Source organism: Trachemys scripta, chromosome 2, assembly GCF_013100865.1.
Source record: "Trachemys scripta elegans isolate TJP31775 chromosome 2, CAS_Tse_1.0, whole genome shotgun sequence".
NCBI classification, from domain to species: Eukaryota; Metazoa; Chordata; order Testudines; family Emydidae; genus Trachemys; species Trachemys scripta.
Window position 1 is genome coordinate 218,003,947 of NC_048299.1, and position 24,068 is coordinate 218,028,014.

The 24,068-nt window shown below is 40.7% G+C and overlaps 1 protein-coding gene across 1 annotated transcript in view; it reads left to right on the forward strand.

Moving 5' to 3' along the window:
• Positions 1-24,068, forward strand: part of LOC117873507 — a 97,338-nt gene that overhangs the window by 68,965 nt on the left and 4,305 nt on the right. The window contains exon 4 of the mRNA XM_034762965.1: positions 17,640-17,898. Coding sequence (XP_034618856.1) covers positions 17,640-17,898 — 259 coding nt within the window. The remainder of the gene's footprint in view (positions 1-17,639; positions 17,899-24,068) is intronic.

Here is a 24,068-nt window from a genome sequence, read left to right on the forward strand (position 1 = left end):
AGGTGCTGGCTCCTATGTTTCGTTTGGTAAACAATCCTCTTTATAACAGCCTGTAGTGAAGAGGCATGGCCTCCCTCCCTGACAGATGGGGAGAGATCCGCGACCACCCCCTGGTGAGCAGAGCTGTGACACCTGTGACCACCCTGCTGGAAGCAGAGGGGCAGGACAGGAACCAGAAATATAAAAGGCAGGCCCTCCAGCTCACTTAGAGGAGAGCTGCTGGAGGAGCAGGACATTTCCCTTTCCTGCTGCTGGAGCTCAGGTCTGACAGAGGCTGCTACAGCGTCAGAGACCTGGAGGGACTGCTGGAGCTACCAGGCACCGGGGCACTGAGGAGCTGTTGGGGCTGCCACTAGCCATTTATCCTAGTGATGACCCCAGAACCCAGGTACCCTCTGAATGGAAGTGTAGGAAGAAGCCCAGGGAAGCTGAATAGGATTTGGCTGCATTACTGACTGATGCATATTGCGGCCGGATTCACTGCTGACTGGTGGCAGACCATTCCACCACTGTTCGGGCCCTGGCCTGGGATGCAGTGGAGTCAGGTGGGCCTGTGTTTCCCTACTACCCCACCCCTGGGGATGGCAGCCTCCCCACCTTTAGGCCAAGATGCCTGCACTGGTCTGTCGTCCACCCAAGCTAGGATGCCAGACAGTTTTGCTGTCTGCCCTGCAGAGAGCTGATCCCCCTAGAGTGCAGCCTGACTGCAGTCCAGAGCCATTAGCTGTTTGTTGCCCATCCTGATTGAGGTCCTGGGGCCTATAGACTCAATGCTGTTCTGCTTGACTACAGGCCAGTGACCAGAGCCATTAACTGTTGGCTGCCCCACCGTGGCAGAGGGCTGGGGCTCACAGACTCAATTGCTGCCCGGCCGGACTGCAGGCTTGGGCCTACTAACTGTCCGCTAATTCCTCCCTGAACTGGGTCGCTCCAGAGGCATTATAGTGAGGGGGTGTGCTCTCCCTCCCTGACAGATGTGGATAGAGATGTGACTACCTTAAACAGCCCTTAACATATCTGAAGACTGTATTATCAGGTTCCCCCCTCAGTATTCTCGTCTCAAGACTAAATATGCTCAGTTTTTTAACCTTTCCACATAGGTCAGGTTTTCTAAACCTTTTATCATTTTTTCTCTCTCTCCCCTCTGGACTGTCCAATTTGTCCACATCTTTCCTGAAGTGTAATACCCAGAATAGGACACAGGACTCCAGCTGAGGTCTCACTAGTGACGAGTAGAGCAAAAAATTACTTTCTGTTATGGAACACTTGGTGGAAAAGAGAGTGTGCACAACTGTCACTTGTGTCACATCAGCTTTTACATTGTGAACTATTTGGGCCAGGGATTGTGTCTTTTTACATATTTTTGTAAATGGTCTATCACATTTTTGTATTGAAAAACTATTTATTAATAATAATGAATCATAGACGTGCTGCTTTACCAGTTCCAGTAAATGTTTGTGCTGATCCAACTTGTTGCGGATAGTTGTAATAGAAATTTGTAATGTCCCAATTTCAGAACTAATTACTTGTTGTGATTGCTGCCCCCAAGGCTCTTTCCAGGACCTCTGAAATATAAACTGTGGACTTAGGTCCTCCTGGTTCCTGTAATGGGATTTGCTCAGCAGGTCCTTAGTGCTGCACAGAGTCCTCCTGTTGATTTCAATAGGACTTCACAAGGCTGGAATGGTCAAGTGCCTGTTTCCCTTTGCACGACCAGGGCCTTAGACTCTGCAAAACATACACGCTACTTTTCTGGGTCGCTGTCCTGGTGCAGAAAGGAGTTAATCTTACTAGTCCTTGCAACAATCCTACATGGTTTTATTTGGTCAGGACAGGTTGCTTTTATATGGAATAAAAACAGCATTTGAGCTTTACAGATTCAGTTTTGCCATGGGTGTAGGGATGGAATAGAGGAAGAGTGCAGCTACCCTCTGTTAGTGTCATGGGCTCTCGTGCGCACGCGGTTCTTTAACAGATATCACACTAGAGCTGAGCTCAGCAATTCTCTGCCCCTTGTTTTTTCATACTTTTAACTTGTAGCACTCTTCGGCGGTCCTTGTGGGGTGAGGGAGGGGGTCATTTTATGTCTTGGATTAAAGAGACACAGCAACCTGCTTCCACTCCCACTAGCTGCCATCTAGCAGCTCCCTGTCAATGGAGCTTGGAAGGAAATTGTTTGTTTTTTAAAAAGGCTTGTGCTAAAAATAAATATATTAGGAAGTTTGTTTTGAATAGTAATGGGCCTTAATGGAGCTGTTTAAGTAGAGCCTTAGAGCATAGGTGCCCCTTCGTGTTACTCCTAGTTTAATGTATATAGATAAATGGGCTCACTTCCTGAAGTGTTCTTGTGCACACACCCAAATTTTTACATGTATACTCCATCCCTCCTTTCCTATGTGAAGCAGTTCCCACAGACACTGCAGCTAGGAGAAATGTCACAATACATTATTCCCTGAGGAGATGAAGCTTCTCAGTGGTTTGAAGGAGGGAAGGATCCCTAAATCTCCCACATGCAGGAGAGAACCATCTGCCACTCTTGCCTGGTAGGTCTGACCCTGCCACCCTGGTCTGGTAGGTCAAACAGGATTTGAACATCCAGGGGCTTGCTTCACACCAAATGGTAACCTCTCTGCCTTGCAAAGGGGAACATCTCACACATCACACCATGAAAAGCTCTGGTCAGCTAATGTCTGAGGGGAGACTATGGTGTTTCTCCTCTTGATTTTTGTACTCAGTGGGATTGTAGTCAAGTGAGGAAGGAAGTATTTGATAAATGCAGTGGAGTTATTCTTTTGACTACTTTGATGGTCTTGATTTCCATGCTTTTCCCTTTTATCCCTGGTTCCTGTCTGCACACCTTCTTTTAATGTCACCCCATCCTTTCCCTTAGTAAAGGGCTAGTTTCTTTTTACTATATGATTACTCTAAACAGATCATAAGACCTGTATATACATTCATTCACGAGGACACTAGGGTTATGTCTATAGTACACCTGGAAATGAGCCTCCCAGCCCAGGTCCACAGACGTGTTCACAGAGCTTGCGCTAGCTTGTTAAAAATAGCTGTGTAGATGTTGCTTGGACACTGTGGCTCAAGCTTTCAAGCTGCACCGTCTACACAAGCTGCACCGTTCTTGACATGCTGGTGTAAACTCTGCTAGCACAAGTCCATGGACCTAGGCTGGGAGGCTCGCTCCCAGATGCAGTGTAGACATACCCTAGGTGGGAGGCACTGCACCTTAATGTGTATACTCCAGGAAGGATGAGCTAAAGGCTGAGACCTGGACCACAGGGCCACTTAGGAAGGAGGGGTAAGTGGACTCACCCACTATAGTGTGCTGGGGGTGCTCCAGGATGGAGCTACATTTACACTATATATGAATAGGAATACTAAATTCTTATGGACTTTATTTTTACATATTACAGAAATATACTGTATCATTCATTGCACATATATGTCCCTGTATAAAATCACTCAATGTTTATTAAACTTAATACAAGTGAACATTTCTTAAAGAAATGGAAACAAATTACTACCCTGTCTCTTTAAGCATTTGTGATTATATTATTGCATCATTGCACTCTGCCTTTGGCCTTTTAGACACCACCCCTCCATTGAAACAGCATGGACGACATCATTTTAAATAAGTGTTTTTACTTCTGAAGTGCTTGTGATTAAGGTCAAGTTTAACTAATATCCCTCATGAGTATAAGAGCCAATATAAGTTAGCCTTGAAAGGCTGTTTTTGTTCAGAGTCCTAATTCAGAGTCCTAAAATGCATTGCACTTGAAATATTGCTAATGTGTCGCTAAAGTGTTAAATATTTACAGTATGTTCTCCCCCAAAATTACGTCAGTTGCAATAGATGTGTGGCATGCCTCTCCTCTGCCCCTGCTTCCCCCTCCTCCCCCACAGCATTGCTCATTCTCTTATGGCTACCTGCACTTGTAACACAGCATAAATCCACAACACCCATAGCTCTGACACTTTGTTTTTTTAACCGTATTCAACACATGGATAGGTCCAGCCATTCAAGTTTATTATTACTTGTAATCAAGCTCTTTACAGAAAGGAAACTACAGGGACTCAAGCCACAAACACTTGCTGCCACCACCACGGACATTTGTATTGCACATAGTTGTTTTTTTTAATTATCTTAATTTTTCTTGGCAGTGGCCCCAGACTTTAAGACTCTCTGTCGTCCTTCTGAACACCAGCCAGGATACATGCTACAGGAGCCAGGCCATAACCATTGAGACAGTAACTCAGAAATGTTAAGTTGTTTCATCAACATAGATCCTTCATGTGGATGCATCATTTTTTCCCATTTGCAATTATCTTCCTCAGCCCTCTGCTCCAACAGTTGGATCATGGAATATGCCCTGAAGTCATGACAGTATCAACCTTAATTTTTAATTTTCTTGCTCTTGTTGATTTTTGTTTCTTACTCTTAGATGTAGAGGGTTTCATGTGTGTTATACTTCCTGGGGGGAATAGTTTCCCGTCCATGTCTGTGTTTAACTCCATTTGACATTAATGGAAGTTATGTCCCTATGCTTAAAAATGTCTAAACATTAGAGCTCCTTAAGGTACTCTGTGCACAGACAACTTTCTCTTTCCTCTGTTTGGGTGGATTTTGTTTTTGTTTGTTTGTCTGTTTGTTTGTTTTCTTTATATAGAAGTCAGTGTCAGGAAGAGCCTTTATTTTAATTTAATTTTATTGTATTAAGCCAAACAAACTGGAGTGAAATCTTGATCCCATTGCAGTCAGCAGTAAAACTCCCACTGACTTCAGTGAGCCCAGGATTTTGCACTTGGCATCCCCAGGAATGATAGCAGCAGCAGGCCCTCGCATCCAAATGCGTCTCCTTTGGGTAATGTTTCTACCTTCCCGCTCTTCAAGCAACAAATCAAATCATTACCAACTGTCTGTTGATGTTCTGATCCCTTTGAGGAAATGGCTGAGGGACAACAAAGCCATAAATTGAAAGGAAAAAAATCTCCTCTTGATCTCTGTATTATGCAGATAGAACAGATAAACTGCAAACTAAAGCTCTCTCACTTGCTTTAACATATTCCCTGCTGCTCATGGACACATTTAGGGATACGCTGTGCATTCCACAGTATGATTTTTTTCTTTTCTTTTTTTTTTTTTTCTGTATGGGAATGAGCCTTAGGTTCATCTTAAGTTGCTTTCTATGTCTATTTACAAATCTTTTAGGCAACTTTGACCCCTCTGTGATGTCAGGGTCCTTGCATGGGCCTCTGACTCGTGAGCCATGTCTCCTACCATCCCAGGCAACCCCATTGTACAATTGTATTAAAAAATGTGTCCATCTCTCACTCTCAAAACGAATTACACTGTTGGCCCACACAACTACCATTTGGAAAGTATTACAGAACCTCACCCCTCTGAAACCTTCTTCTAATTTCCTGCCTGAATTTGTTCATGGCCAATTTATATCCACTTGTTCTTGTGCCAACATTGTCCTTTAGCTTAAATAGCTCTTCATGCTCCCAGGTATTTGCCCCTCCCTCTGATGTATATAGAGAGAGTCGGGCTGTCAAGCGATTAAAAAAAATCACGATTAATCACACTGTTAAACAACAATAGAATACCATTTATTTAAATATTTTTGGATGTTTTCTACATTTTCAAATATATTTATTTCAATTACAACACAGAATACAAGGTGTACAATGCTCACTTTACATTTGTTTTTATTACAAATATTTGCACTGTAAAAACAAAATAAATAGTATATTTCAATTCACCTGTGGAAGTAGACACACCTAATACAAGTACTGTAGTGCAATCTCTTTATAATGAAAGTTGAACTTACAAATGTAGAATTATGTACAAAAAATAACTGCATTTAATAAATAAAACAATGTAAAACTTTAGAACCTACAAGTCCACTCAGTCCTACTTCTTGTTCAGCAAATCACTCAGACAGACCAGTTTGATTACTATTTGCAGGAGATAATGCTGCCCACATTTTGTTTATGATGTCACCTGAAAGTGAGAACAAGCATTCGCATGGCACTGTTGTAGCTGGCATCTCAAGATATTTACATGCCAGATGCGCAAAAGATTCGTATGTCCCTTTATGCTTCAACCACCATTCCAGAAGACATGTGTCCATGCTGATGACGGGTTCTGCTTGATAATGATCCAAAGCAGAGCAGACCGATGCATGTTCATTTTTATCATCTCTAGTCAGATGCCACCAGCAGAAAGTTGATTTTCTTTTTTGGTGGTTCAGGTTCTGTAGTTTCTGCATTGGAGTGTTGCTCTTTTAAGACTTCTGAAAGCAAGCTCCACTCCTCGTCCCTCTCAGATTTTGGAAGGCACGTCATATTCTTAAACCTTGGGTTGAGTGCTATATCTGTCCTTAGAAATCTCACATTGGTACCTGCTTTGCGTTTTGTCAATCTGCTGTGAAAGTGTTCTTAAAACGAACATGTGCTGGGTCATCATCAGAGAAATATATAACAGAATGTGTGTAAAATAGAACAGGAGACATACAATTCTCTCCCAAGGAGTTCATTCACAAATTTAATTAACGCATTATTTTTTTAACGAGCATCATCAGCATGGAAGCATGTCGTCTGGAATGGTGGCCAAAGCATGAAGGGGCATATGAATGTTTAGCATATCTGGCACGTAAATACCTTTAAATGCTGGCTACAAAAGTGCTATGCGAACACCTGTTCTCACTTTCAGGTGACATTGTAAATAAGCAGTCAGCAGTATCTCCCATAAATGTAAACAAACTTGTTTGTCTTAGCAATTGGCTGAACAAGAAGTAGGACTGAGTGGACTTGTAGGCTCTGAAGTTTTACATTGTTTTGTTTTTGAATGCAGTTATGTAGCAAAAAAAAATCTACATTTGTAAGTTACACTTTCATGACACAGAGATTGCACCACAGTACTTGCATGAAGTGAATTGAAAAATACTATTTCTTTTGTTTATCATTTTTACAGTGCAAATATTTGTAATCAAAAATAATAATATAAAGTGAGCCCTGTACACTTTGTATTCTGAGTTGTAATAGAAATCAATATTTGAAAATGTAGAAAAACATCCAAAATATTTAATAAATTTCATTTGGTATTCTATTGTTTAACAATGCGATTAATCGTGATTAATGTTTTTAATCTCAGTTAATTTTTTGAGTTAATCGTGTGAGTTAACTGCGATTAATCGACAGCCCTAATAGAGAGCAATTATATCCCCCCTCATCCTTCTTTCTGCTAGAATAAACAAGCCAACCTTTTCTAATCTCCTTTTATAAGATAGAACAATCAGGGGGAAGGGAGAGCCTATTAGCTCATCGCTGCACCTTTTCTATTTAAATTTATCTTTCTTGAAGAGGGGGAAGATTTCCTGAGACTGGATGCTCAGGGAGCAGGATAGAGAGCAGGTGAAGGACTCTTAAACATCTATAGTACTGTAGATGCTTATAAACATTCAAGAGTTGGTTTGAAGTAATGGGAGTTCACAATTGTCATAACTATAAAGGGAAGGGTAACAGCTGTCCTGTGTACAGTACTATAAAATCCCTCCTAGCCAGAGACTCCAAAATCCTTTTCCCTGTAAAGGGTTAAGAAGCTCAGGTAACCTGGCTGACATCTGACCAAAGGACCAATAAGGGGACAAGATACTTTCAAATCTTGGGGGGGGGGAAGGCTTTTGCTTGTGTTCTTTGTTTTGGGAGGGCGTTCGCTCTCGGGACTGAGAGGGACCAGACATCAATCCAGGATCTTCACATCTTTCTAAACAAGTCTCTCCTATTTCAAACTTGTAAGTAAATAGCCAGGCAAGGCGTCTTAGTTTTACTTTGTTTTCTCAACTTGTAAATGTACCTTTTACTAGAGTGTTTATCTTTGTTTGCTGTACTTTGAACCTAAGACTAGAGGGGAGTCCTCTGAGCTCTTTAAGTTTGATTACCCTGTAAAGTTATTTTCCATACTGATTTTACAGAGATGATTTTTACCTTTTTCTTTAATTAAAAACCTTCTTTTTAAGAACCTGATTGATTTTTTCCTTGTTTTAAGATCCAAGGGGTTTGGATCTGTATTCACCAGGGAATTGGTGAAGGTCTCTCAAGGCTACCCAGGGAAGGAAATTAGCCTTGGGATGGTGGCAGCGGACCAGAACTAAGCTGGTAGTTAAGCTTAGAAGTTTTCATGCAGGCCCCTACATTTGTACCCGAAAGTTCAAAGTGGGGATACAGCCTTGACAACAATAAATAAAGAAAATAAACATAAATGTGACTTCTCAATATATTAATGCTGTATCAAGCACACAAAGGAAAATGTTAGCTGTGTGAGCTTATCCTTATACCATATTTTGATCTACAAAAATAGAAATTGCTGAAGAATGTAGTAAAAAGAACAGTGTGTGTGAACGATATATATATATATATAGAGAGAGAGAGATTTATTTATTTATTTATTTCCAGAATAGGACAGATCCTGTAGTCCTCAGTCAGGCAAAAATCCCCATTGAGGTCCACTCTGGTTCAATTCTGGCAGCTTCTAAAATATAGAACATTCTGAGCTCCACTGTGGGGCTCATAAACTATTAAAAATGATACTACCGTATTCCTGTACATTATCACACTCCCATTGATTTTGTAGGGTATGAGGGCACTCCCTAAAGGCTTAATGCAGCATCCAATTAACCTTGACCTATTAGCAACATTTTGGAGCAAGCCTCCCAGCCTGAATGGAGAGATCTAGGCTAGCAGGGCTTGTGCTAGTGCTCTAAAAATAGTTATATAGACATTGCTGTGGAGATGTGGCTTGGGATGGCACTCGGGCTCTGAAGCCACAACTTCAAACAACTATCTTTACAGCACTTTTGAGCACTAATGTGAGCCCTGCTAGCTTGTGTCTGTCGACCCCGGCTGGAACGCTCTCTCAAAAATGCTGTAGACATACCCTTAGATGGAGCAGGGGAAATATAAAGGCAGCAAGGGGGAAGAGTGGAGGGAGAAATACCTGGGTATGAGCTGGAGCCCTGCCGACAGATCTGTATGAGGAAACTCTTGACTGTAGTTGCTGCCTTTGTTCTGCAATAGCTGTTTTTGTTTCTGCTTAGACTCTTTGTAAATTCTCATAAAGATGGCTCTGGGAAGAAGTGACCACAACTGACTGACTGACCTTTTATTTTCTTGGACAGGGAAATCTGTGCACCAGTCCACAGGGAGTTTTACCTTAGTAAAACCTGGTGGATCAGGTCCATAATTGGTTAGTTAGCTTTTTTTATTCAATATTATCAATGTTATCTATCATTTATTGCTGAGTGTTTCCCCTCATTTATTAACCCTTCTTTCTTCCTTTCCTATATATCTTTAGTCCCCTTTTTTTCTTGGTCCCTTCTCTCCTATTTTTTCATTCATTTTATATTTGTTTCCTTTTCTTCATATTTATCCCTTCTTTATTTTAGCTTTTCTGTCTTTATTTTCTTTTTTCTTCATCTCTCTCTTTTTTCACATGTACGTATCTGATATCACCAGGAGGCCTCAGAGCTCACCTTGAACTAGAGAAATAGAAAAAGCTTGCTCATGCTATAAACAGAATGCTAATTTCAATTAATTGATGGAAATGCTTCTCCATGTCTTTAGGAAAGAAAGGTGTGCTACAGATGTAATATTTGCAATGAGGCAAAAGTTTGAAAGAACGATAAATGGAGGGCATAACTGCTATGTAGCATTTATTGATCTTGAGGGAGCTTATGACTTGGTTCCACAGGAGTTGGTGTTTGGAGTATTGAGATGGATGGGAGGGGGGATGCAAGAAGCAGGGAAGATAGGGGAGCTGAAGTGAGGGTCAAGAGCTAAGGTGGTAATGATACATGGAATTTCAGAGAGTTTTACAGTGATGGTGGGTTTGAGACAAGGCAACGTGCTGAGTCCATTTCTTATTGTTCTAGTTATGGAGTTCATTAGCAGGAGAACCAAGCTTGTGGAAAGGCAGAGAAAACTCATATATATTGCTGACAATCTGGCCATTTTGGCTTATAGCAAAGAGGAATTGGTAAATATGGGATCAGACTAGGCATCTGTGTTTGAAGATCATGATTTGAAGGTAAACACAAAGAAATCTGAAGTAGAGAAGGTGGAAGAAGAGCTGTTGATTGATATTTCAGGAGAGAAGCTGAAGCAAAAGAAAGAATTTGTGTACTTGGGAAATACACTTGGTGCCATGGGAGAGAGATCTGGAGAACTGAAAAGAAGAACCCAGTGTGCCTGGGCCTCAGTGAGAGCAGTTAAGTAACAAACTAAAAGGAAAAGTGTATGTTGCGTATGTTTGACCCTGCCTGGTTTGGAAACAGTGGGTCTTACGGAAATGGAAAAAGAGAAGAAACAGGCAGTAGAAAATAATATACTGAGGAGATTAGCAGGCAAGCAGAGGGTAGACAGAGTGCGCATGGAAGAAATTAGGGGAAAGATGAATTTAGGACTCTTGGGCTGGAGAACACATGTTTGAGGCAGGCTTAGAAATGTGATAAGAAAGGGTGAAGAACGACCATCAAACAAAGCATGGGAGGAAGAGAACTGCAGGAAAGGATGTGGAATACCTAGCATACAATGGAAATACTTTGTCAAGAGAACTTTGAAGAGAAAAGGACTGGAACTCCAAGACCTCGGAACCTGTGCTGTGGACTAGAAGAAGTGGCAAAGGATCGTGGGCACCTCCCACCCTTTGAAAACGGGACAAGGAGTCACAAAGTGAAGTGAAGGAAATGCTTTTCCTGTGAATAATTTCAGCCAAAGTAGTAAACATTAGGGGCTGTGATTATTTTGCTCTCAATTATACCAGTATCAGTCTGAAGTTAATACATTGGTATTAATGGCACTTCTCTGGTTTGACCCTTAGAGCAAAATCTGGTCCTATAATTCCATGAGAGACAAACATAAAAACAACCCTCCATAAGTAGGCTTGGCAGAACTCATTTTTTCTATATAATTTCAGTGGATAATATTGTTTTGTTTTTAACTTTTTATCAATTTTAAATTTTTACAGTTGCAGGAAATTATGGAGGGTCAGAGAATTATTTATAGATTCACAGATTATAGGACTGGAAGGGACCTCGAGAGGTCATCGAGTCCAGTCCCCTGCCCGCATGGCAGGACCAAATACTGTCTAGACCATCCCTGATAGACATTTATCTAACCTACTCTTAAATATCTCCAGAGACGGAGATTCCACAACCTCCCTAGGCAATTTGTTCCAGTGTTTAACCACCCTGACAGTTAGGAACTTTTTCCTAATGTCCAACCTAGACCTCCCTTGCTGCAGTTTAAACCCATTGTTTCTGGTTCTATCCTTAGAGGCTAAGGTGAACAAGTTCTCTCCCTCCTCCTTATGACACCCTTTTAGATACCTGAAAACTGCTATCATGTCCCCTCTCAGTCTTCTCTTTTCCAAACTAAACAAACCCAGTTCTTTCAGCCTTCCTTCATAGGTCATGTTCTCAAGACCTTTAATCATTCTTGTTGCTCTTCTTTGGACCCTTTCCAATTTCTCCACATCTTTTTTAAAATGCGGCGCCCAGAACTGGACACAATACTCCAGCTGAGGCCTAACCAGAGCAGAGTAGAGCGGAAGAATGACTTCTCGTGTCTTGCTCACAACACACCTGTTAATGCATCCCAGAATCATGTTTGCTTTTTTTTGCAACAGCATCACACTGACTCATATTTAGCTTGTGGTCCACTATAACCCCTAGATCCCTTTCTGCCGTACTCCTTCCTAGACAGTCTCTTCCCATTCTGTATGTGTGAAATTGATTTTTCCTTCCTAAGTGGAGCACTTTGCATTTGTCTTTTTGTTAAACTTCATCCTGTTTAACTCAGACCATTTCTCCAATTTGTCCAGATCATTTTGAATTATGACCCTGTCCTCCAAAGTAGTTGCAATCCCTCCCAGTTTGGTATCATCCGCAAACTTAATAAGCGTACTTTCTATGCCAATATTTAAGTCGTTGATGAAGATATTGAACAGAGCCAGTCCCAAAACAGACCCCTGCGGTACCCCACTCGTTACGCCTTTCCAGCAGGATTGGGAACCATTAATAACAACTCTCTGAGTACGGTTATCCAGCCAGTTATGCACCCACCTTATAGTAGCCCCATCTAATTTGTATTTGCCTAGTTTATCGATAAGAATATCATGCGAGACCGTATCAAATGCCTTACTAAAGTCTAGGTATACCACATCCACCGCTTCACCCTTATCCACAAGGCTCGTTATCCTATCAAAGAAAGCTATCAGATTGGTGTGACATGATTTGTTCTTCACAAATCCATGCTGGCTGTTCCCTATCACCTTACCACCTTCCAAGTGTTTGCAGATGATTTCCTTAATTACTTGCTCCATTATCTTCCCTGGCACAGAAGTTAAACTAACTGGTCTGTAGTTACCTGGGTTGTTTTTATTTCCCTTTTTATAGATGGGCACTATATTTGCCCTTTTCCAGTCTTCTGGAATCTCTCCCGTCTCCCATGACTTTCCAAAGATAATAGCTAGAGGCTCAGATACCTCCTCTATTAGCTCCTTGAGTATTCTAGGATGCATTTCATCAGGCCCGGGTGACTTGCAGGCATCTAACTTTTCTAAGTGATTTTTAACTTGTTCTTTTTTTATTTTATCCGCTAAACCTACCCCCTTCCCATTAGTATTCACTATGTTAGGCATTCCTTCAGACTTCTCGGTGAAGACCGAAACAAAGAAGTCATTAAGCATCTCTGCCATTTCCAAGTTTCCTGTTACTGTTTCTCCCTCTTCACTAAGCAGTGGGCCTACCCTGTCTTCGGTCTTCCTCTTGCTTCTAATGTATTGATAAAAAGTCTTCTTGTTTCCTTTTATTCCCGTAGCTAGTTTGAGCTCATTTTGTGCCTTTGCCTTTCTAATCTTGCCCCTGCATTCCTGTGTTGTTTGCCTATATTCATCCTTTGTAATCTGTCCTAGTTTCCATTTTTTATATGACTCCTTTTTATTTTTTAGATCGTGCAAGATCTCGTGGTTTAGCCAAGGTGGTCTTTTGCCACATTTTCTATCTTTCCTAACCAGCGGAATAGCTTGCTTTTGGGCCCTTAATAGTGTCCCTTTGAAAAACTGCCAACTCTCCTCAGTTGTTTTTCCCCAGTCTTGATTCCCATGGGACCTTACCTATCAGCTCTCTGAGCTTCCCAAAATCTGCCTTCCTGAAATCCATTGTCTCTATTTTGCTGTTCTCCCTTCTATCCTTCCTTAGAATTGCAAACTCTATGATTTCATGATCACTTTCACCCAGGCTGCCTTCTACTTTCACATTCTCAACGAGTTCCTCCCTATTTGTTAAAATCAAGTCTAGAACAGCTTCCCCCCTAGTAGCTTTTTCAACCTTCTGAAATAAAAAGTTGTCTCCAATGCAGTCCAAGAATTTGTTGGATAGTCTGTGCTCTGCTGTGTTATTTTCCCAACATATTTAATGACAGTAGATGTTTAGATTCAAAAAGTTAAAGCTTTATAACCCTAAAAACACAAATTGTCAACATCACATGTCAAAATATACAAAATAAATATCCTTAAATCAAACTGTAAATTCTCAAGCAGCATATATCTTTCTTTGCCTTTCTATAAATTTCAGTTATAGATGGAAACATTTTTTTCACCTGTATGTATGGTGAAATTGACATTTACTGATATTTATTGATAAAAATCTAATCCTTCCAAGTATATACACAATCCATATTTTGGTAAAATGTGCAAGATTTGAAACTTGCTGCAGTGACTTAAGTGGTTTCCTTGTTCATGGCATGCCATTTAAAATTAATGCTTTCATAATAGCATTAGGTCCAATGCTCCCTCTCGAGTTGCATGCTGAAGACATCTCTGTATTCTAGCACCCCCTATCTCTCGTAGATAGGGGAGGGGTGATTCAACAGCCTCTTCTTATGGACCAGGAAGGGGACACTTCTTGAGTGCTGGGATCTACATGGGGGAAGGTTATAATCTGAAAGAGGAGTAAATGGGGCAGGGCATAAAGCTGTGGAAAGGAGGCATAGAGTCCTTGAAGAGCTCATGGCAGAGAAATAATACAGTTCCAGGCGCCGTTATATTTCTGCAGCCCATCTCCATGGTGTGGCTCTCTTAAGGATCACCTCTATGTTATGGGAATCTTGCTGGAGGAATCATCATTGACCTAGAGCCAGCAAAGAATCAAGGGCCCTCTACTGGGGTGGCCTGGACTTTCTGTTAAGATCCATTTAGGAATCTGAAGGAAATGGGGGGCCTGGCACCAGTGCAAGTGGGCAACAACCCTCCCTTCCCAATGGAAGGATCAGACATGTCTCTCTGAGGTAAAATTTACATAGATGTCCTGCCCTTTTGCTCTCCCCTCCATCCCCCATGGATATTCCTGCAGGAGACAGGCCCTCTATTAAATTCAAATATAATATCACACCTCAAGCTACAAAGCCAAATGTTTTCCTCTCAATAATACTTGAATGTCATGAAGAAAACACTTCAAGCCAGAAATTGGAGAAACAACCTGTATTATCATACAAGTATGGTTCAAATCATGTATTTATAATCATATGATGATTTCTCAGAGAAACTACAACAATGATCAGAGGCAAATTACCAAGTAAATGCTTTATGGACCATGGTAACATGATACAGGAGAGAGAGGAGAATAATTTGGGCATCCTCTCTTAATGCCTCAAAAACCAATAGCTGTCTTCATCTTCCACGGTCTTTCCTCAGGAATCTGTGGCTTAACACATCTGTCTGTTCTAGTCTATATAAATTCTTATACCACACTCATTGCCATAGTATCTGAACACCTTCCAGTAACATGTTAAGCAACATATCTAGTATCTGACATGTTTGTACTCTTTTGTCCTCTCCCCAGGGGAAGAAACATGCAGTGGAGTGCTTTGTTTTGGAATTGTTTAAATAAATATAGCAAACAGTAATTTTTGTGTATGGACGTAGAGTACAGGTTTAAAAAATGAACCTTATACATACAGCAGAAGGTGGTGAGGTTTGTGATGGCCCTTATTCCTGTGAGAGTTCATTCCAGAGGCATGGATCAGCACTTGAGAAAGCACTGTCTCCTACACAGACAAATTTTACCCTTATTGCAGAGAGTTCAGTTTTGTCAGAGGAACGAAGTTGTCAAACAGTCTTCATCCCAGAGCCTTAGTAATCTTTTAGATATCTGGAGCTCAGGCCATCTAAGTGTCTTAGGAATAAGGACAGAGACCAGAAACCAGACACTTGTTTAAAATAAGATCTTGTAATCATTGCCAAACAATGCTGTAAGAAGGAAATAAGAGAATTCATGTGCAAACAGAAGGTAGGAGATTCCTTCTACTTTAATGTAAGAAAAGGTGAGCTAATTTGTGCAGGGCTGATGCCGATTGAAATCCAGTCTATGGCCAGTAGACTGGAGAAACTGGTCTGTAGCAGTTCACTGAAATGAGGATATTACTGCTGCACTGCTTCTGAGGTCAATGTCAGTTTGCATTATCTACCCTGTAAGTATCACTCCTTCAACAAAGACTGAATCTGGCTAGATCAAATTGGACAGTTATATATTTTTTAAATGAAAACGTATTTATTATTTATTATGCTTGCACCCAAACATTGGTGTTTGTTATATTTCAGTTAGTAAAGAGAGGGGGTTTTTAATGATAAATGTCAATATTTTGAATTTCCTACAATTAGGAGTTAAGAGTCTGATCCACAACCCATAAATGCCAATATGAATCTTTCCGTTGACTTTAGTGGGTTTGGGATCAGAGCCTGAAACTGTACTGTGCTGCACCAACCTCAGCCTTCTTGTAGTGGTTGCATAGTTGCAATAGTTAAACTAGATTAAATGAGAGGTCTTAGTATGAGGAGAGATGATCAGACTGCTGGCCAGCTGAAATGGGAGAAGGCAATCTACTGGTCAAATTCATACTGCTTAATCCCATGATCTGTATTCGGCCAATTTCTAGCTCCATGTCAAGGAATGGCTGTTATTGATTCAAGGAGCCTTCTTCCTTTTGCCACTGATCTCATCTTCTTTAACACATGATAAATACTGTCTCTACTAAAAATATCTGAAGCCTACTTGTCTTGGTGTGGTAAGACCAGCATTAGTAGATCAATGGTTCTTAATCGTTCCACACTGTGACCCCATGCTACAACAGAAGAAAGTTTCAATGCCTTTCCCCCCACCCCCCAACCGCTATCTACCCAAAAAGAAAAGGAGGGTGGCTGTGACCCCCTGGACCTGTTTGTGATACCTAGGCTGACAATACATGTAACAGAGAATGAGAATTAATGTTCCACAGTCGATTACACCAGACAATGATTTTCATAAATTTTCCCAATCACAAGTAAAAAGTCATGTAACTCCTGTTCTGCATCTGCTTTCAAGTCATGCTTACAGACACCATGAGAATAGGTCAAAAAACAAATCAATAAAAGTCTCATTATAAGGCAGGTAAGCCAGTGAAGTGAAAGGTAGATCAAAGATTTAATTGCTGCCTATTAAATATATTGGAGGGGAATATAAATGAGTTTTAGCAGAGCATGATAAGAGGATCTGGTTTTGTTCCAAATAAAATTGTTTTTTATCTATCAAATTGGCAAATACATAGTCAATTTCTTTCTGATTTTTCTGATATAGGATAACATCTAGATCTGCAATAGTTTTGAATAGTATTCAGATTTAATGAATACAACTTCTTAAATCTATTCAACTACTAATGTGCACCTACAATTTAGGTAGGCAAGCATTATTAGTTGGCCTTTGTAGAACTGCAGAGATTTTCAGAATCCTATGTATTTCCTTTCTAGCTGTGATTACAGAATTATGACATCTGGAATGACATCAGATGTAAATACTTCAAATGAAAAAAATCAGAAATTGATTAGAAAATCAGACAGATCTACAAAATAGTTATATTTTGAAGGCCTCTGTCCCTCCCTGTTTGTTTTACATTACCGGACACTTAAAGAGATCTCACTTCCCACTAAATAATGTCAGTCTTGAATTTCTAATGATTAGAGAGTTGTGGTGGTTGCATTCAAAGGTGTAACAATTGGAAGTAACTTTGGCTTGCCTATTTTTTATGAAATTACACATGGATTTTAAAACTCAATCCTGTACCAGTGGAGCTACACAAATTTACATACCTGTTTCCCCGAAAATAAGACAGTGTCTTATATTAATTTTTGGTCCCAAAGATGCGCTAGGTCTTATTTTCAGGGGATGTCTTATTTTTCAGAAATGAAAAATGCCTTATTATCGGTGGATGCCTTATTATCGGGGAGGTCTTATTATCGGGGGGATGCCTTATATTACAACGAGAGGCAAAACTGTAAGTAGGCCTTATTTTCGGAGGATGTCTTATTTTCAGGGAAACAGGGTAGCTTACAATCTAATATATTTTTGTAGCAACTGACAATTCTGTATAGCTGAATGATCTTTGTTCTTTTACTCACCTGCATTTCTTTAGCTTTCATATTAGTTTTTATTTTTAAAAGATCTATTTCCCACTGCAAAGAGCAACTGAAATGCCTAAATGCACAAGAATTTCAAATTCACTTTTATTTCTCGTTCTGTTTTCTTTTATCCTTCTAGGATAAATACTTGAAGCCTTTGATCACTGATCCCGATAACCCAGAGAGGTACTCGCAAGTGCTTGTGGACCCCAACAAACTATACAATGTGGTGAAAAAAGCACGAGAGCAGAAATCCCACCAGGAAGTTAGCCTGTTGAATGGACTCATAGATCTCGTGTTCAGCACTCAGGAGCTAGCAGTAGCCCATGGGCTGGGGCTGAAAGGGAAGGATAAAGAAGAAAAGGCCCTCAACAGGGTGAAAGTATCAGCCTGTGAAGGTAAATATTATTTTTAAAAAGTCAAATGATTGATTTGATGTAGAAACGGGTCTTAACTAAAACAATGGAGCCTGAATACCCTACCACTGGGGGTAAGGAACTCCCATTCTTGGCTGGAGCTACTCCTGATTTATGCTGGTGCAAATGGAAGGAGAAGCAGGCCCACACTTTCTAACTGAAATGATCAATTTGTGTCTTCTGGCATGGCTAAAAGAGCACAGAATTGTTAATAAACAATGTAACTTCCCCTGAGCTGCGCAGATCTTGTTGAGTTGAATTTTCTAGCAATGATTTTCAGCTTTTTCTCACTCTTACTATCTTCTCCCCTTCTTCTTTCAGGGAACAGTCTCTCATTGCACACTCTTGCCTGGTCTACACTGGCCTTAATTTCTTAAAATTTTCCACTCTTTGCTACCGCCAGTTCAGCTCTTCGAATTGGAGCAACAGCATGAGTGCTAGTGTAGGGAAATGTTGGCTACCAGTGTGCTAACCACAAGGTCATCTAGACCTGCTCTGAGCTAGTTAGCACACAGCTCAGGGTCTTCAGATATTTTTATCCATGCAGGCGCAGAAGGCAGCTAAATGTTACCATCTGCTCTCTGGCACTGAGTTTGCTGTGGGACCCAGAAACCAGACACCTGTGTGGAATAAGTTCTTGTAATAAATCATTGCCAAACAATGTTGTAAGAAGTATGTGAGTAAATTCAAATGAGAAGAAGTAAAACTGGGATTACATACACAGGGCTGAGGCTGATGGACTTGGGAAATCATGCCTGTGGCCAGTAGACTGGAGAAACTGGTCTGTAGCGGTTCACAAAAGTGCTGATATTACTGCTGCACTGCCTCTGATGTCACTGTCAATTTGAACTAACTACCAGGCAAGCACCAATTATTCAACTGAGACCAAACCTTGGGTCAGGTCTAAACTGCATAGTTAACTTTTCCTAAACTGCTCCATTTTTCATTCGTGAATTTGTGTTCCTGCTTTGGTATGGCCATAACAATTCCTGCCACTTAATGTCCTCTCCACCCTTATTTATATACATATGCCTCATATCTGCAGTGTAACCGGGGTGAAAGTAACTTAAAGGATTTACCAGTACTCCGGAGTCCTGAGCAGGGAGCGTGGCCTCCACTGGAAGAGGCATGGCCTCAACTGGAAGAGGCAGGGCCTTTAACTTCCCAGGGCTCTTTAAATCAAGATTTAAAGGCCCCTGGGCTCCGACTGTGGCTGGGAGCCCTGGGGCCTTTAAATCACCTCCGGAGCTCCCAGCTGCAGAGGCGGCTGTGAGCCCCAGGGCTCAGGGGCGATTTAAAGGGCCCGGGACTCCCACCGCTACCACAGCGGCGCTCCAGGCCCTTTAAATCACCATGGGAGCCCTGCCACGCTACCCCAGGGCTCCGGCAGTGGGGCTCAGGTGGCGCTTTAAAGGGCCCGGGCTCCAGCCGCTGCGGGGAGCCCCAGACCCTTTAAATCATCAGCCAGTCTGGTCCGGCGCAGCACACTGGCTTTTGCCAGTACACCGTACCGGGCGGTACCGGCTTACTTTCACCTCTGAGGGTAACACATTTTCCAGAAGTAGAAGTTTCTTGTACAACTTTTCTAGTGACATGCCTGAAATCCAAGCTTGCTTACTATGCAGAAGCCCATCCCTATTCAGGGCATCATGTAAGCATATGTTTAACTTTAAGCACATGGACTTCAGTGAGACTTAAGCATATGCTTCAAGTTAAGTATTGATTTAGTTGCTAAATTCTCTTCTGAATCTTATCCATAGATAATACTGTACATTTAAGTCAATTACACTTCTACTTAGATTTTGTAAAAGTATGGTGAAACAAATTATTCGGTGTGACTTTCTGAGATTTTATTATTGTGTCTTATAAAATGTCTAGGACATTGATCAAATCAGTTATACATTTTAAACTATATGACCTTTTTTCACCTTCACATATGTAAATAGATTTTAATTGAAGCTCCTTCTTATAGCAAGCAGCAATAAATCTGAGTGGGAATACAACCAGAAACTGAAATAAAAATATAGAATTTTAATACAGCAGGTGATCCTGTTGCCCAGGATAGTAAGTGACTCAGGAGAGGAAGTCACTAACAGAGCAGTGAGTTTATTTAGAGCCAGTTTCCCTCTCTGTGGTGTTTGGTTTGGTTTGGAAGAGACTTGATACTGCTATAATTTAAGCTTCATTCCATAAACACAGCCTTGGCTTTCACTCTGCTTCACTCTTTCCTTACTTCACATTTTCCGGGCATTTCCTGCCAAGCTACGTTTACTCTTTTTCGTAGCAGATTACTGCCAGCTATCTCCTGGTTTCCCTCACACTAAATCCCTTGAGGCACCATCACAGTTCTTTTGGGCGACTCTTCCCTTTGAACTGTGAAAGAGCAGCACAGAAACTCCCAAGTTCTGGGAACTGGTAGTCTGGCAGCACCTTGTTCATGTCATAAATCAGGCTGACAGATCACTAAATATTATTTGATATGGCCTGAATTGAAATGCATATTGACATTGGAAAAGCCCTTTTTCTTTTTATCCCTCAGAACTTTCACATGATTTTCTTTTCCTGTCCAAAGATGTGGCTGGTGAATTTTCATTGGTTGTAGAAAGTTGAAATGTTACTCTTCATTGTAAATTAATTTTTTATAATACTCTGTCTGCGTACACACAGTGGCTGATCAGAAAAGGGTTGTGTCCTGCTTCATCCTAACATTTGAACTAAGCAAAAAGCATGAAGAAAGGGGAAGGGGATTTAGTTTCTCATTAACAATGTGTCCCCAATCTTGAAAAAAGTGTAATATAAAGCCACAAGCTATTAAAGATGTATACTGCATATGCATGTTTAATAATTCATTGTAAAATCTGCCTGGGTGAACTATAGATCATATAATTATAGAAATGAAATAGACAAGATTAACTGGGCCAAAATTTCGAAAGGTAGAAGATGTGGCATGGTTGGTTGAATAGGCTGCAAAATCAGTGTTCTCTGGATTATGGAGCCTCCCAGGGTTGCCCACTGAAGTGTCCATTCATGGCCCAGGCACATGAGTTCCATCTGAAGCCAAGGTTTGTATACACAGCCTTGCAGTGTGGGCAGAGGATTGCACTGTAATTGCCCATGTAGACCCTGATAGCGTGAACTAAAAGGTACCTAGTTGACAATAACATAGGCCTGTTTCAAATAGGACTAGCTACCTATTTCATGTTTACATAGTTCACAGGACTACATAAATGCAAACTAGAAATCTGTTACTTTGGCTAGCAGGGTCTGTATGGGTCAGTTACAGTGCAACACCTTAGTTACTTTGCAATTCACACTCCCATGCTCGGCACTGCAGGGCCCTGTAGACAAGTCCTGAGAATTGACAAGATCTCAATGTAGTGATCTTGAGGCTGCTGCGTTGCCTCTCAAGCCTGCTGGAGTATCTCAGACTAGGCTCCTGACACCAAGTAATAGATCAGAGTTGCTGTGGAACTTGACCAGTGAGAATGAACAAATTGATGTTGAGAGCTACAAATTCAATTCTTCTGCTGCGGTGGGATGTCCTCCATTATCAAACTCCTTTGCTGTCTGTTACAATGCTCGGCTTCAGGGCCCTGTCAGTCCTGCTGCCCGTGACACATCAGGAAATGGAGAAGTTCCATGCAATGAGGGGGAAAAAAAAAAAAGAAAAAAAAAAAAAAAGAATCCTATTAGCCTCTAATGCCTCAAGTGTATAACTCACACATTTGTCCAGCAACTCCACATGTCAGAAATCTAGTAGTATAGTTAACTTTATGAAACCACTTCTGGCTCTGTGCTGGCTAAAAATGCCAAACAGAAGGTTGGTTATGAAGCAAAACTTTGTTCTAAGCTTGGAAATTTTTCCAAAATAATTGGGTTGTCAAACGTTCAATAAAAAACCTTTTCTTTGCATGGCTGGCTCTGTGTGTGTGTGTGTGTGTGTGTGTGTGTGTGTGTGTGTACAGATATGATCATTTGTGGCATGGTAGAACTCCATGTTTGCAAATGCTGCTAAGTGATGATAAAATGGCAAATTACTGTTTGTGTAAACATAGCACTTGTGAAAGTCAGGACTTAATAGCATTGACTAAAGCAGGCTTAACGTGAGTAAAGAAAAGCTTTGTCCCGCAAAGCTCCACCAAAGCACCTCAGTCCTGCTGTGCAGCACAACTGTTATTCTTGTCTAAGTTGGGCATTTCTGGAGCAAAAGCTGCTGATTCCAGTTTTGCAGCCATTTTGGGGAGAAGACCATCACACTGATTTACACTCCTCATGGCATAAGATGAACTGTGAATCTAGATCAAAAGAGGTGAATGGCTAGTGCATTAATTAACTGTGCAAGCTGGTACTTGTTGACTTAGAAAGTGACTTTCTGACAAACAATATGGGCCAAATCCTGGAGGGCCTTATTCAGTCCTTATTCAGACAAAGCTCCCATTGAAGTCTATTCATGTTCCCATCTAAGTGCCTGATCCAAAACCTTGAAATCACTGGAGTCTTTCCATTGATTTCATTGAGCTTTGGATCAGGCCCTAAGTGAGTCTTCTGTGATTTCACACACCCTAGATTTCACTTTGTGAAATTTCTATAAAATAGCTATTTTTGCACAGAACGCCTGAAGGCAGTAGGCATTCTGTCTGATGACTATGTAAAAACTGAGGAAAGCTTTCATGGTTTTTGCCATTATTACTAGCTTTGTGTCTTCCAAACTCTTTCCCGCTTATCTGTGGTGAAAATGAAGGGGAGAAGTGTTGGAGAGCACTGCAGTGAGACATAGCCGCACTGAACAATCAAGTCACTAATATGCTCTACAGGATTATGTGGTGCTATCCACTCAACAATTAAAGACCAAATTGTTTACTATATACAAAAAGACTTTATCCTTTTAACCAATTTGTTTGTAAGAGCTTTCTCTTTCAGCAGTGGAGTACTAACAGATTCAGTAAGGTGCTCTCTCAAATATTAACAGTATGACACATTTATGCAGCCGTAATTAAGGCTGAGTTGAAGTTTCTAAAATGCATCCCTTGAGAGTCCTTATGACTCAGACTTAGTGCATTTTCCTCTGGTCTAAAGTTAGGCATTCAAGGTCTCAACTTGGAACACTTTTATTTTTGCTTTCCTAAGAGTACGGAAAATTTGGTCCACCCATTTTAAAATTATAGTTGCGAAAAAAATAAAATAAATAGAGCTATTGCCTTAGATTGGGATGTTTTCATGTACTCGAACCCAGCTTCCATTTAAAGAAAGAAATGTTGGCGAGCTGCAAGTCCATAATAAGTTGGTATTTTGGAGAAAGGAAATTTAAAATGGGCCTTTGAAGAACATTTAAATACATATTTACTCATGAATCCAAAGTGGCTCAGAAGAAGGAACTATTCTAGTTTGTTGGATAGTGCTACAGGTTTACAGCTGCCTGGAATATATGTTTACCTGACAGAATGTTCTGTCTCTTAGAAAATAATTTATAGTATATGCATGGTTTTACTTATATGAAGGAAAATATAGCCACAATATATTTTAACTAACCTGAAAAAGCAAGGTCCTTAATCCTTACTTTTCTTATTGGGGGGGGGGGGTCTTGCCAAAGCTTATGCTCTAATAAATTTGTTAGTCTCTAAGGTGCCACAAGTACTCCTGTTCTTCTTACTACAGTGTGAGTTAATGAAAGGACAGTGAATCAGAGTTTATAAATGAGTGGTAAGAACTGGAATTATCATTAGAAAAAGAGAAAAACAAAAGGAGACATGACAGATGTTTTGAAATATTGAAGGTCAAAGAGAATATAGGTGCCAAAAACCTTTCCAAAAGTAATGGGTTGAAAACCAAGACATGAAACGAAGAAAAGATCAAAAAGGAAGGGAGTTTATATTTCCAGACTTTGTCCAAAACCCACTGAAGTCAACAGGAGTCTTTTCCACTGTCTTCAGTGGCCTCTGCATCAATCTCTCTCTGGACAACAGATAATTAGGTCCTGATTCAGCAAAGCTCTTAAGCGAGTGATTAACTCCCATTGAGGTAAATGTGATTTAAGCATCTGTTTAAAATTAAGCACAAGTTTATGAGCTCTGCTGAATTGGAGCCTCAAATGCTAAATGCAGGCAGATTAGATTCATGGCATTTCCACTTCAGGAAAACAGTCTTTACATTCT